This window comes from Stomoxys calcitrans, chromosome 4 (genome assembly GCF_963082655.1).
Source record: "Stomoxys calcitrans chromosome 4, idStoCalc2.1, whole genome shotgun sequence".
Lineage (NCBI taxonomy): Eukaryota > Metazoa > Arthropoda > Insecta > Diptera > Muscidae > Stomoxys > Stomoxys calcitrans.
In genome coordinates this window covers 54,925,149-54,938,877 of record NC_081555.1, presented here as the reverse complement: position 1 = coordinate 54,938,877, position 13,729 = coordinate 54,925,149, and the positions used below count along the sequence as shown (strand labels likewise).

At 39.6% G+C, this 13,729-nt stretch overlaps 1 protein-coding gene across 6 annotated transcripts in view; it reads right to left on the bottom strand.

Annotated features, from left to right (window-relative positions):
- Window positions 1-620: 620 nt before the first annotated feature.
- The window catches only part of LOC106092761 (katanin p80 WD40 repeat-containing subunit B1), a 121,632-nt gene continuing 108,523 nt past the window's right edge, over window positions 621-13,729 (bottom strand). For 5 of the 6 annotated variants that reach the window (XM_059366192.1, XM_059366194.1, XM_059366196.1 and 2 more), the window contains 3 exons: window positions 8,200-8,289; window positions 8,058-8,132; window positions 621-1,568 (listed from right to left, as the gene is read on the bottom strand). In XM_059366192.1, the coding sequence (XP_059222175.1) occupies window positions 1,334-1,568; window positions 8,058-8,132; window positions 8,200-8,289 (400 nt within the window). In that variant the 3' untranslated portion in view covers window positions 621-1,333. Of the gene's footprint in view, window positions 1,569-7,831; window positions 7,978-8,057; window positions 8,133-8,199; window positions 8,290-13,729 lie in introns of those variants that run through there. The other variant, XM_059366195.1, reaches the window with a different exon arrangement.

Below are 13,729 nucleotides of genomic sequence, written 5' to 3'. Positions count from 1 at the left end.
TCAGTGTTCGGTTCGAAATGTGTTCAAATTTTGACAAATTTTGTTCAGCGATGAGGCTCATTTCTGGTTGAATGGCTACGTAAATAAGCAAAATTGCCGCATTTGGAGTGAAGAGCAACCAGAAGCCGTTCAAGAACTGCCCATGCATCCCGAAAAATGCACTGTTTGGTGTGGTTTGTACGCTGGTGGAATCATTGGACCGTATTTTTTCAAAGATGCTGTTGGACGCAACGTTACGGTGAATGAACACATTTCGAACCGAACACTGATTTTGGTAATAAAATTCAATGATTTGCAAGCGTTGCTCGTTAGTAAGTCTATTCATGATGAAATGTCAAAGCATACTGAGCATCTTTCTCTTTGACACCATGTCTGAAATCCCACGTGATCTGTCAAATACTAATGCATGAAAATCCTAACCTCAAAAAAATCACCCTTTATATTTAAAATTAAGACAAAAAAAAACTGGGACCTTAAACATTGTTTCCTTTTGAATATGGTTTAAAATTGGAAAATCAGATCTGCATGGTATAATATAGTTAAATCATTTTCCAAATATTTGATTAATGTTAAAACGAAAAAAAAAATCCGAGAAAAATTAAAATACAAAAACTGTAAAATAAAATCACACATGCATGCATACAAATCTTTATATTATACGACGCTCACAAAACCAATGATATTACAAAATACAGTACAGCTAGGTACATACGTAACTTAAAAAACAAAACTTAGGATAGCTAAAATCTAGCTTTCATTTGGGACTACTGTGTTAATTTGCAATAACTAAAACAACAATTTATTTATTTAAAAAAAATTAAACTATAACATCTACATAAAATTAGTTTTGGTGTTATAAAATCAGATCAGTTTTGTGGTTGTTGCTTACTGCTATCAAACAAAAACCAAACAGGGACAGAGCAGTTAATTTGACTGAAATTTTGCTGCCTGCAGCTGCTATTATTAACCAATTGAAGAAATCACAAATGGGATAACTGGGAAGAAGTAGCATGGATGAGATTAAGCCAAATTGAAATGACATTTTTTCTCCATTTATTTTATGTCGAGAACATTTGAAACTTTTCTCTGCTTGAGTATATATTTTTTGTTTTTACTTCTATTTGACAATTGTATTAATAAATTAACAAAAATTAATGAAAAAAAAAAACAGGAAATAAACACAGACATTTTTTTAAAGCCAAATGTGGGGAATTGATGTAAGTTGTATATGGATTATAATAAAGACAATAGATTATAATATATAGTTAAATAAGTATACAAACTAGGGATGTGTTGCGTGGGTGGTGCGTTATTTCTGACGGTAATGCTGTGGTTAAATATTAACAATCATATTCTGTAGCTGCGTTAGTGTACTGCCAAAATGATTTGACTCGGGCAAGTTACGTATCTGCAACAACCACCGTTGGCATTCTAGACATTTACGATGCCTTTCCTCCCGACTGACATCAACACCCAAACCATTAACCCATGGATCAAGGTTATCCTGAATAATTGGCAAGAAGTTTGAAAGTATAACACGTAGTGTATCACAAGCCCTCGTGTAATGACTGAAATGGTAAAATCAATTAAGAAGTTATTTTTGAATAGGTATTCATTTTAAGGCATTGACGGAAAAGTCTTATATATTTTTCTAATAAGAAAAGTGACAAGTTTATTGCTTGTATCACAATTGGAGATACTTGTTTATGTCAATTACCTGTGTTTATGCAACAACGATTATTAGCTAAAGATTCCTTTACTTAAGACCTTTGTACTTTTAAGAAACCAAACAATTTCATAAACTTTTCTTATCAAAAAACTGACTAAAAGTAATCTAAAAGATTATCTCTTAGTAATCTAAAGACAGTACCGTTGTACAAACATTTCAGAAGTGTAATAGGTTTAAAATCGTGCCGATTTGCAGTTAGCAGTCAGGATATTAGTATAGTTCGAACTATATTATAGCTGCTATAACACGAGGCATGAATTTGGCTGCGGATTTGTGGTTAGTCGAAGACTGAAACATCTAGTCTCCAGCTTTACTCCGGTGGATGAGAGGCTAGCCACAATCCGCATAAAAGCCAAATTCTTCAACATCAGTCTTATTTGTGCCCATGCCCCGACGGAAGACAAAGACGAGCAGACCAAGGATATTTTCTACGAGCGCCTAGAGAGAGAATATGACCGCTGCCCCGCCCATGATATTAAAATCGTTCTGGGAGATTTTAATGCGAAAATAGGGAAGGAAGAAATTTTTGGTCCAACAGTCGGAAAGTTTAGCCTCCACGAGATAACGTCCAGTAATGGGTTGAGGCTGATAGATTTCGCCGCGGCAAAAAACATGGTAGTTAGTACCACCAGATTTCAACATAAAAATATCCACAAAGCCACATGGCTATCACCCGATCAAAACACGAGAAACCAAATTGATCACGTTGTGATAGATGGAAGGCATTCATCCAGCGTGTTAGATGTACGACCGATCCGTGGAGCGAATATAGATTCGGATCATTACCTTGTTGCAGCAAAGGTTCGCACCCGTTTGAACATGGCGAGGAAAGTACGATCTGACACTGTACGGAAGCTGGACATTGAAAAGCTGCAGACACAACAAATGGCGGCGGCATACTCCACTCGACTGACCCAACTGCTTGATGAAAGCACTCCTTGTTCCGATGATATAATGGCGCAGTGGCAAACTATTGCCCACTCCATGGAAAATGCCGCGAAATCCGTACTTGGGTACCGAAAGCCTCCTCCAAAAAACCCATGGTACGACCAAGAGTGTCGAGATGCTACTGAAGCCAAGAATGCGGCATATAGAGCAACCCTGCAATCAGTAGCAACGCGCCAGATGAAGGAGAGGTATCGGGAGAAAAGGAGAGAGGAGAAACGTCTATTCCGCAGAAAGAAAAAGGAAATGGAAAGACGTGAGTGCGAACGAATTGAGATGTACAGGAGTCAGAATGAAGTCCGGAAATTCTACCAAAGAATTAAACACCAAACCGATGGCTTTGGTGCAGGCACATCTTCCTGCAGAGACAAAGAAGGAAATCTGGTAACTGACACAGACAACATGCTGAGAATATGGAAAGAACATTTTACCCAACTGCTAGTGTCCGATGTTGGCGGCGAAGAGGATACCGCAGAACCAATCCCTGATGATGGTATAGAATGTTTACCTCCTAGTCAAAATGAGGTCCAAGTAGCAGTAACCCGACTAAAGAACAATAAGGCAGTAGGAGCCGACGGGTTACCCGCTGAACTATTTAAGACCAGAGGCAACACGCTGATAAGGCGTATACATCAGCTTATCTGCGCAATCTGGCTAGAAGAACGAATACCCGATGATTGGAACCTCAGCATACTATGTCCCGTACACAAGAAAGGAGACAAGACGGAATGTGCCAACTACAGAGGAATAAGTCTCCTCCCCATGTGTGAGGAATAAGTCTCCTCCCCATCGCATACAAGATACTCTCGAGCGTACTGTGTGAAAGATTAAAACCTAAAGTCAATGAGATAATTGGGCCCTATCAATGGGGCTTTAGACCTAGTAAATCCACCCTAGACCAGATATTCACACTGCGCCAAATCCTGGAAAAGACCCGAGAAGAACAAATCAACACCTACCACCTCTTTGTTGACTACAAAGCCGCCTTCGATACTCCTTTACGTTCAAAGGTATTTCAAGCCATGTCTGAGTTTGGTATCCCTGCAAAATTAATAAGACTCTGCAGGATGACACTTGCTGATACGCGTTCCTTAGTAAGAATAGGAAAGAATCTCTCCGAACCATTTAATACCAAACGAGGTTTCAGACAAGGAGACAGCCTATCGTGTGATCTCTTTAATATCCTGCTGGAGAAGATTATACGAGATGCAGAATAGATATGGCACACTAATCACAAGAGAGCACATGCTACTTGCCTATGCCGACGATATCGATATCATAAGTCGGTCACCGGAAGTAAAGGGTGATTTTTTTGAGGTTAGGATTTTCATGCATTAGTATTTGACAGATCACGTGGGATTTCAGACATGGTGTCAAAGAGAAAGATGCTCAGTATGCTTTGACATTTCATCATGAATAGACTTACTAACGAGCAACGCTTGCAAATCATTGAATTTTATTACCAAAATCAGTGTTCGGTTCGAAATGTGTTCATTCACCGTAACGTTGCGTCCAACAGCATCTTTGAAAAAATACGGTCCAATGATTCCACCAGCGTACAAACCACACCAAACAGTGCATTTTTCGGGATGCATTGACAGTTCTTGAACGGCTTCTGGTTGCTCTTCACACCAAATGCGGCAATTTTGCTTATTTACGTAGCCATTCAACCAGAAATGAGCCTCATCGCTGAACAAAATTTGTCAAAATTTGAACACATTTCGAACCGAACACTGGTTTTGGTAATAAAATTCAATGATTTGCAAGCGTTGCTCGTTAGTAAGTCTATTCATGATGAAATGTCAAAGCATACTGAGCATCTTTCTCTTTGACACCATGTCTGAAATCCCACGTGATCTGTCAAATACTAATGCATGAAAATCCTAACCTCAAAAAAATCACCCTTTAGTAACTGCAGCCTTTGAAAGAATCGAAAGAGAGTCAGTGAAAATGGGTCTAGCAGTAAATGGAGATAAGACGAAATGGATGGTCTCCACTCCCAAAAAGCCTTGTACAACCGTGCAGATAAAGAACATGGACAAAGTTGGGAACCACAACTTTGAGATAGTCAGTAACTTTATCTACCTCGGCACCGCCGTATCCGAAACGAATGACACCAGTTTTGAGATAAAGCGAAGAATAATACTGGCAAACAGATGCTGCTTTGGACTAAGTAGGCAGTTTAGAAACAAGGCCACCTCTCGACAGACGAAGACTACACTTTACAAGACACTGATACTACCCGTGCTGTTATATGGTTCTGAAGCATGGGTACTTGTGAAAGCAGATGAGGCAGTACTTGGAGTATTTGAGAGAAAGATTCTTCGTAAAATATATGGACCAGTTTGCGTTAACGGAGAATATAGGCGACGTATGAACCACGAGCTGTATGAGCTGTATGACGACGATAGCATAGTTACACGCATCAAAATACAACGGCTGCGTTGGCTAGGTCATGTTGTCAGAATGGATGAAGAAGCTCCAGCAAAGAAGTCTTTTGAAGGCAAACACGGTGGTACACGCAAACCGGAAAGACCAAAAGCCCGATGGAAAGATCAAGTTGTGGGAGACACCTCGAAACTTAGTGTCAGAGATTTTAGAATGAGCGCTATTCTACGTTCGGCTAGTGGAAGAAATATTTTGTCATAGCCAATTAAAGTAAAGTAAGTAAGTCAGGATATTAATGATCGCCATGCGATTGTTTTGTTGTTGTGTTCCATCTTTCTTCTGCTTGATTCTGTTGAGTGTCCAGATGCAGGAACTTTGCGACTAAGATGGGGTGCGTCCACAGGGATCTGGGTCTGAGTCGAGTGGGTCTGGCTGGGCAGTTAAACAGGTGACGTGAGTCGTGTGGTCCCTGGTCACAATCGGGACATCAATCCTTGTTCTGTAGGGTATCCATCAACAAGATGATGATTTGGATGGTCTCTGCGATAACTAACTTCTCTCTTGTAGCACTGAACCTCACGCTCTAGATCATGTAGACCTACAGCCGTAATGCTTCCGGGCGGTGGATATCTATCCACAAGATGCTTAGACAGCATGTAGTTATGTCTTCGCACTGGTAGGATCTTTGTCTTCTGATGGAGGTGGTCCACATGAGAACTGAGGAGACAGCCCGTCGCAATTTGTAGGGCGGCATTCAGACAGATCTGAATATTATGTCACTGCGTGTCACAGAGCTGACAAAACCACACTGGTGCTGCATAACTCACACAGACCGGCCAATTGCTTTGTACGTGGTCAACAAGGTTTCTTTGCCTGCACCCCAAGTGCTGCCAGCAAGTTACTTGAGGACCTTGTTTCTACTTTTGACTTTATAGCAAATTGCTGTGGCATGTGGGGAGAAAGTGTAAGAGCTGTCAAATGTGACGCCAAGTATTTTGGGACACTTGATGGTCGTAATCGTTTCTCCATCGACCATCACAATCAGCTCGGTATTCTTATCCCTAAATTCCACAAATGACTGGCGACCACACAGATAATTCGCGACCCAGCGTTTCGGGCCTGGGTGATTGAAGCCACGGCAAATGTGTGCGGTGATGGCATGCAAAGCAGTTGCTGTGGTGTGTAATCTTCGAAATCCATGTTGATGTTCGGTGAATGCAAATTCCCCTACGAGGCTCGGGAGGAGTAATATCTCAAGCGTCTTTGCTACTGGTGAGAGAAGGGAGATCGGTCTGAGATTCCGTCGGGGTCCAACGCCTTGGATGATTTGGCTCTACAGATTAAATTCTTAACTTTGGCCACGGTAAATTGTGATGGCTGTCCTTCGGCTCGGAGACTACGGATACGGCGAATGGCTCTCCTCGATGCCCTGTCTCTCTCGGGATGCAAAAGAAATTGACGGTTGAACAATCCGGCGCATCTCTTCGGATCAGCCACGGTTACGTCGCCAAAAGTGACTGAGGTCCTGTCATCCCGTCTGCCGGGGTTCGAGAGTGACAACAGTAGATCACAGCTTGCCTAAACCGGTGCCTAAGTTACAATGCTCCAAATGCTCCAGACACAAATTCCGCCTATTTTCTTTGACTACCCTGTTTATTACCAGATTCAGCCCGCTGATTCTGGGGCAAGTGGGGTCCGTACAATGAATCCCATCACGCTCGTCTGAGGGTACTACTGACAGCGACGGGAAATAGGGCTGCACTTAGGGTATTCGGCCGACTGGTATAAAGTGAGCGGCTGCTGAGTTAATGATGTCTCGGAATTTCCTCTCGGCAACTAGCACATCCGAGGTGGGTGTCAGTTCACTGAAGCGGCGATTGGTATACTCTCTGAAGCCAGCTCAATCGGCATTCTTCTGATTGATAAACGTCAGGCGCTCAGAGGTTATGAAGTCGGGTGGTCGGTTGATGGTGAGAATTATGGGGAGGTAGTCTGACCCTCCCCATAATTCAGGGGATGAATTATGGGGAGGGTCAGGGATGACGAATCGCCAGGATACGTCACTCACGAGATAAGGGGGCATTCTCATTCACCGCGCAAAACGTGGAACCTTAAATCTTCTCTGCCAAAGCTTTGCGCCGCTGGTCGTTACCTAGGGGAGAATGTCATGTAATGTGATGCTCATTATGCTCATGGTTCGATGACGACGACGCTTGCGACCCACTGCCGTCTATGTTCGCACAACACCTTGCAACATATTCAGTATGACTATACTGCCGTAGTGATGTAAGGCCAGAGCAAGATCGGAAATCCATGCACCGGTTACACCTCCCCGACTCCGACCGCTGATGGAGGCGGTTCTAGCAAACCGGGTTCGAGGTTCTTTTCAATCTTGTTACGAGGCAGAAGCGTGTGGAAACGCACTCCGGGATGTGCCTGAGGCGGCAGCCCTTGCCGATGAAGGATTCCATAGGATCAATCCGATGCGTACAACCGGCTGTCATGGGAATGCAGCCGGTCATGCGATTCTAGCCCGTTAGCTTAAATAACATATTTATTGATTCGGTATAAACTAGTCACAAAAATTTGAGTAGCAAAAAATAATTCAGTGAATGCTTTCTAAAATATCGTAAATGTTGGGAAAAACTAAGTTAAGAGAGCAATTTATCTGTGTGCACCGCCTCTCAACGATTGATTTCAAACCCCCTTTAGCGTTTTTTCATTCATGCTTGAATATATTTGGACTTATAAAATAATTTTCTAGTGATTTTTAAGAAATTTTCGATCGTAGTGTTGCCGTTTTGAAAAGTGAAAGTGTTTGAATGAAATTGTATTATTAATATACATTTTAGACATTTCCAACTTTAAAAAGTACTGCCAGTCTTCCGCACTCTTGCCTAATTCTGATCTATAAACTAAAAATATGTTATAACATGCGATTTCACACTGTGACATTCACAATGGTAGTGAGTGCAATATACAGGTTACTACTTACAATTTATGTTGACTTTGAAGAAGTTCATATATTTCCGGTAATAGTAGAATACATAAATCTAAATTCCATGATGATCTGAAAAAGAACGCAATTTTTTATTTAAGAAGCCATAAATTATGATTGAATAACTTTTCTTGCTTACGTTTTTTCTAATATAGCCCCTAATAGATCTACAAAAATAGTCCGACCCATTTTAATGGCTTGGCGGAGGGCGGAAAGGACGTCATGAGATCTGAAAAAAACAAAAACATTACTCAGAAATTTTAACAATTCAAGAAAATATTTTGTTAATATTTTAAGTGATGATGAACCGAAGTTCAAACATTTGTGCAAACGTTCTTATAACATGTTCAGACCAAAGCTGTTTTGACCAAACGACTCGATTTCCCTTTATAATGCTCTCAAAACGATTCGTTTTTCCTTTGCAATTTATATGGGCAAAACGACTCGTTTGCCACAACAACGAGTCATTCAAAGCATGTGAGCCCAAATAAATGTCTTAATTATGCTAAATAAACACAGCCCTGAATAATATCAAATAATACAAATCAAAATTCTACCTAAAAAATTTGTAACATAAACCAAAACTTTAACAGACATAGCTAAAGAAAATAAATCTTTGCGATACGCCACCATAAAATTTAAATTGGAAAGTGAAAAAATTAAATTTGCAAAACATCTCAACTGGTGTGAATGGTTGCGGTGAAGCAAAACAAGTCAGTGTAGACATAGCATCAGACCACAAACATTTGTTTTGAATTTGTTGGCTGTTGGGGCGCCGATCATTGTTGTTCATGATGTATTTATTTTTCTTTGGGGTTGAACAATTTTGCAATGAAAGAGGAAAACCAGCTGCATCCTCTGGTGTTTAGTTCATATACATATATAAAATCATAAAAAATTGCGTTCAGGTTCATAGGCAGACATGCTTTAGCAATAAGCAAAGAATCGGTTCAAACGGATTGAAAATTGCAGTGTTTCCGAATAGACTGCGTCAATTGGAGAATATTCATTTTCATATTCTCAAAGCAAAGGCATAAGTAAACAAATACTCAACCCACTTTCTTAAGCTGTATGGTGCACAAAAAAACCAAATTTTTCTTAAAACCGATTTTCTAACAATTCAAAAAATCAATTTTTTTAAAACACGGTGCACGTGAATGAATTGCTTTCGGGCAACCAAAGAAAATCTTTAGATTTCAAAATGATGCTGCAAAAGCAGAAGATTTCCTTCACTTCCTAATCTTTACGGATTTTGAAGGCGGTTGTTGTTGTAGCCACATTTATATGTGGAGGTGGCGATCCATGTCAAGCTCCTGAAGTTGAGCGAGCTCGTTCTGCTCCAAAGAAACGATTGCCGCGGGAACAGGGTTATTGGTTATTTAAAGGCGCCAATAATCCGCCTTGTCATATCGAGCATCATAGGCACTCAGTATATGTGCAAGAACCGGAATCGCCCGGCCTCTGATGGCACTCTCCGCTCGATACCGCTGATTGTCTGTGACTGCCTTTGCAGCTACTCCGTATGGAGCATTCCACTATCCGCAACAATTGCACGCTCCCGGTAGCTTGCAGCAAAACTTCTCTTGACAGCAATGAACTCCACACAGATCGGACGTTAATGTTCCAACCTGTGTGGTGCTCACAGCTATTCCGTCTTCATTGTCTTTTCCGGCTCTTTTTTTTAATCGTCATACGGTAAATTTATGCATAGCAAGGTATAAAAAATCATGCCTCACACTCAACTTATAAGATTTTAATAGCGGAGCGTATTAGATATTTCGCTCCAGAAAGAGTCATGTACGCCGAAAAGAATAGTCTATAACTATTACAGAACCTACGCATTAGAAAGGAAGTGCGACAGTGAAAAAGAGTCGTCTTGGGCAGTGGTATAAATTTTGAAGGCTTATTTTCGAAATAACTTCGATACAAATACTACATAAGAATATACGACATTTGAAGCGTGCACACCTCAGGTGGCCGAAGAGCCCCCACAAGGACAAAACGAATTGTGCATGGTATCCTCTTTCTTTTCCATTGCAAAAAATCGTTCACGGTACAACGTAGGATGTGGTTATTTTTGGCAAGACACTTAATAATAAGGCGATCGCGACAATATTGGACTCAAATAAAAGGTATTTGGGAGTAGAATACGAAGCATCACGGGCTACTCTACATCAAAAACCTGCGTAAACCTCCTAAAACGGACATGTAGATCAATTGGAACAATACGGAACTTAGGTTAGGTTAGGATGAAAAGAAGGTGCAGATATTAATCCGTCTTAAGCCACTATGGGCATACACTAAGTCAATAATCGGCTTGTTTTGCGCTCTAAAAATTAAAAAGTAACCCCGAAAAAGAAAATTTTAAGTAAGGAATTCCGTGCTTCTTACAAAATCCTTAATTGTTTTCCATATCCCCTAAGTTGGTTCATGTCTGGTATCGTGTCCCCACCTAAGTACCGGTGTATGTTAGCCGCGAAAGCCGGGCAATGACATAGGAAATGCTCCAACGTCTCATCATCTTCCTCACATGGCCTATATATGCCATCACTTGCCGCACCGATTTTGCGTAAGTGAGCTCGTAGTCCTATGTGTCCCGTTATGATACCAAAAGCTATACTGTTCTCCTTCTTACTTCCTTTCAGTAATAGCCGCGTCCTCTTACGATCCGGATCACCCCATAGGATTTTCGCCGTCCTACTGTTTCGCTGTTGCACAGTATTACATGCGCGTTTGTCGCCCAAGCCCTTAAATCGGACTGCGTCGACCTGAAAGGCTTCGGGTTAACCAAGTTTATCGACGGCAGTTCTATGACCTTCACTGCCAAATCGTCTGACCTTTCATTCCCCCTTACACCGTTATGGCCCAGCACCAAAACGATGCGGATTGTAACATCCTCAGAGAAGGCGTTAATCTCCTTCTTACACTGCAAGACTGTGACCTTACAATCCTGGTTGTTTTTGTCGTTATGGCCATTTTACGGTCCGCAAAGATGTTCACACTCGACGTTCTTGGGTTAGTACCACACCACCTCACGCATTCCGTGATCGCCCGGATCTCCGGCTGCAGGACCGTATTATGGTCAGGCAGTCTAAACCAGATCTCAGTCCAAGTCTCGGCATCGTCACATAAAGCACGTATAAGCCAAGAATATCAACATTCCATTTTGTCCACACAGTGGCGGTCCCATTCTCCAGATGCCAATTCGATAGACTTTTCTATTTGAGTCATATAAGAGAGCATGGCTAGAAACAAAAATATTCCAATATGGATGCGCTGAAGAATGCGGCAAAGACTAGGCTCTTTTCTTAGGGACAAGTGATATTCCAGATTTAGGGCTGGTATATAATGGTAATGAAATAGGATTTGTTCATAATATTCAGTGCTTGGGTATACTTTTAGATGATAAATTGTCAATCTTGGCTTATGCCAGCTTTATAGCACTGATTTAGTATTACCTCGATATATTAAGCAACGATTGGTCTATGCTCTTAAAGTGCCACATTTACTGTACTGTATTTAGGTATATTCTGGTGGCACTGCAAGTAATATGTTAAAGATTGAACTTGCTTTAAATAGAGTAGTACGTTACATTTTAGAAGCTTTCTTGATTGTTTCTTCAATGATTTTGTTAAATGAAGAAATCTGATTGTTCTACAAAAACCATAGGGCTTTAAAATGAAAACCTAACCTAACGGGAATGGGCCAAAATACCGGCAGACTATATTCGTGGATGTTGCAACTCAGTTTCTGATCGAATCAGCGCAAAAGTCAAGGAAGGTTGTCATATGGAGCAAAAGTGAACAGACTCTTAAATTCAGATATTCCTTTTGAAATTCAGAATATTCCATTTGAAATTCAGAAATTTCATTCGAAATTCAGAATATTTCAGTTGAAATTCAGAAATTCCATTTAAAAATTAAGAATATTTCATTTGAAAAAATATTCTTTGGCCTATGTAATAATTAAAAGTCACCACACATCATATTACTCCATCGAAAAATAATAATTTTAATCATTTCGAATCAGTGCCATAGTCAAGGAAGGTGATCATATGGAGCAAACGTGAATTGACTCTTAAATTTAGATTACATTTAAACATTTTTGTCATTTTAATTGTTAACAATTATTCACACAAAAAGGGTGGTTTTAATTTGTAATACTCATCCGAAAAGTATCCCCGAAAAGATCTACGTCGGAAATTCCGTGCTGCTCACAAGATCCGTAAGTTTTCCATTCTAAGTTGGTTCAAGTCTCGTATCATATCTGCACCGAAGTGCCAGAGTCTGTTAGCCACGTAAGCCGAGCATAGAAATAGAAAATGTTTCAACGTCCTATCATCTTTCATGCTTAACTTTTAGCCGCATCGCTTTGACAAAATTCTGCGTTTACCATTCTATAACTACGAAATTGACATAGAAGTATAAAACCGCATCTCTAGGACTCGTGAGAAGTGCATATTTATGAATGCACTTGTCGTTTATTGACGGACGTACAGACACATCAACATCGTTAAATCGTCTTAGAATTATACTACTGTGTAGAGCCAAAAATGGATATTTCGATGTGTTGGAAGCGGAAAGACAGAATCAATGCATCCCCATCCTTCGGTGGTGGGTTGAAAAAGGCACAGAGAAGCGTCCTTGGGTGGGCTTGTTTTTCTAAAATGCAAAATATCTTTAAAAAACATTTTCTCTATAAATTTTGAATTTTCAAAACTTTTAAATTTTGTCGGTGGCTAAGCGGCTACTATTTTTTGATTGTTAACTTACCGATGATTTTCGGTAGTTATCGACAATTCATACAGAAAAATTTCGGTAGAATTTAATACAGACTAACACTTACCGACAAATATCGTTAATTTGCAACAACATCTTCGCCACAAAAACTCATTTCATTTAAGCCAAAAAACCTTGCACCGTTTTAAAATAATTTGAATAGAAAGAAGCTCTTGAAAAAACAAAAACCAACCGATAGTATTGTTCGTATACGTTCGAATACCTACTTAATGCAATTTATTGCAAGTTTTAAATATTTTCTAAAATCAAAACATTATGAATATTTTCGAGTAGTTAAAAACCAACACATATATCCATCCTTGTTTGTCGTATTATTATTTTATTAGAAACTTTTATGTATAATCTTGTTAGTTTTTTTTCTGTCCAAAAGAAAAGTGTATTGTTATTTAAATATTTAATCCACATTTTAATTTATAATTTTATTTTTCCTTTGTCTATTTTGGCTTCATTTATTTTTAAATTTCCAATAAATTTATTTGAATGTCAACGGACGCATCATTATGAAACTCATATGTAACGTAACAATAAATTATCGCGTATAATGATATAAAGAACAAACAAAAATAAAACAGAATAGTTATCATAATACACAAAAAAACTTGTTGAAATAAAAAATTAAACAGACATTAGATAGAATGTGTTTTGTTTCAAATCAAAGGTGAAGCCGATTTGAAAGAGATATCTGGTCGTTTTTTACGCGAAATTTCCAATTTCATTTATTTAGGTTAGGTTGAAAAGAGGACTATGGACACACACCCAAGTCAGTAATCGGCTTGTTGTGCGCTCTAAAATACTAAAAAGTATCCTCGAAAAAGAAAATCTAAGTTAGGAATTCCGTGCTACTTACAAAATACTTAATTGTTTTCCATG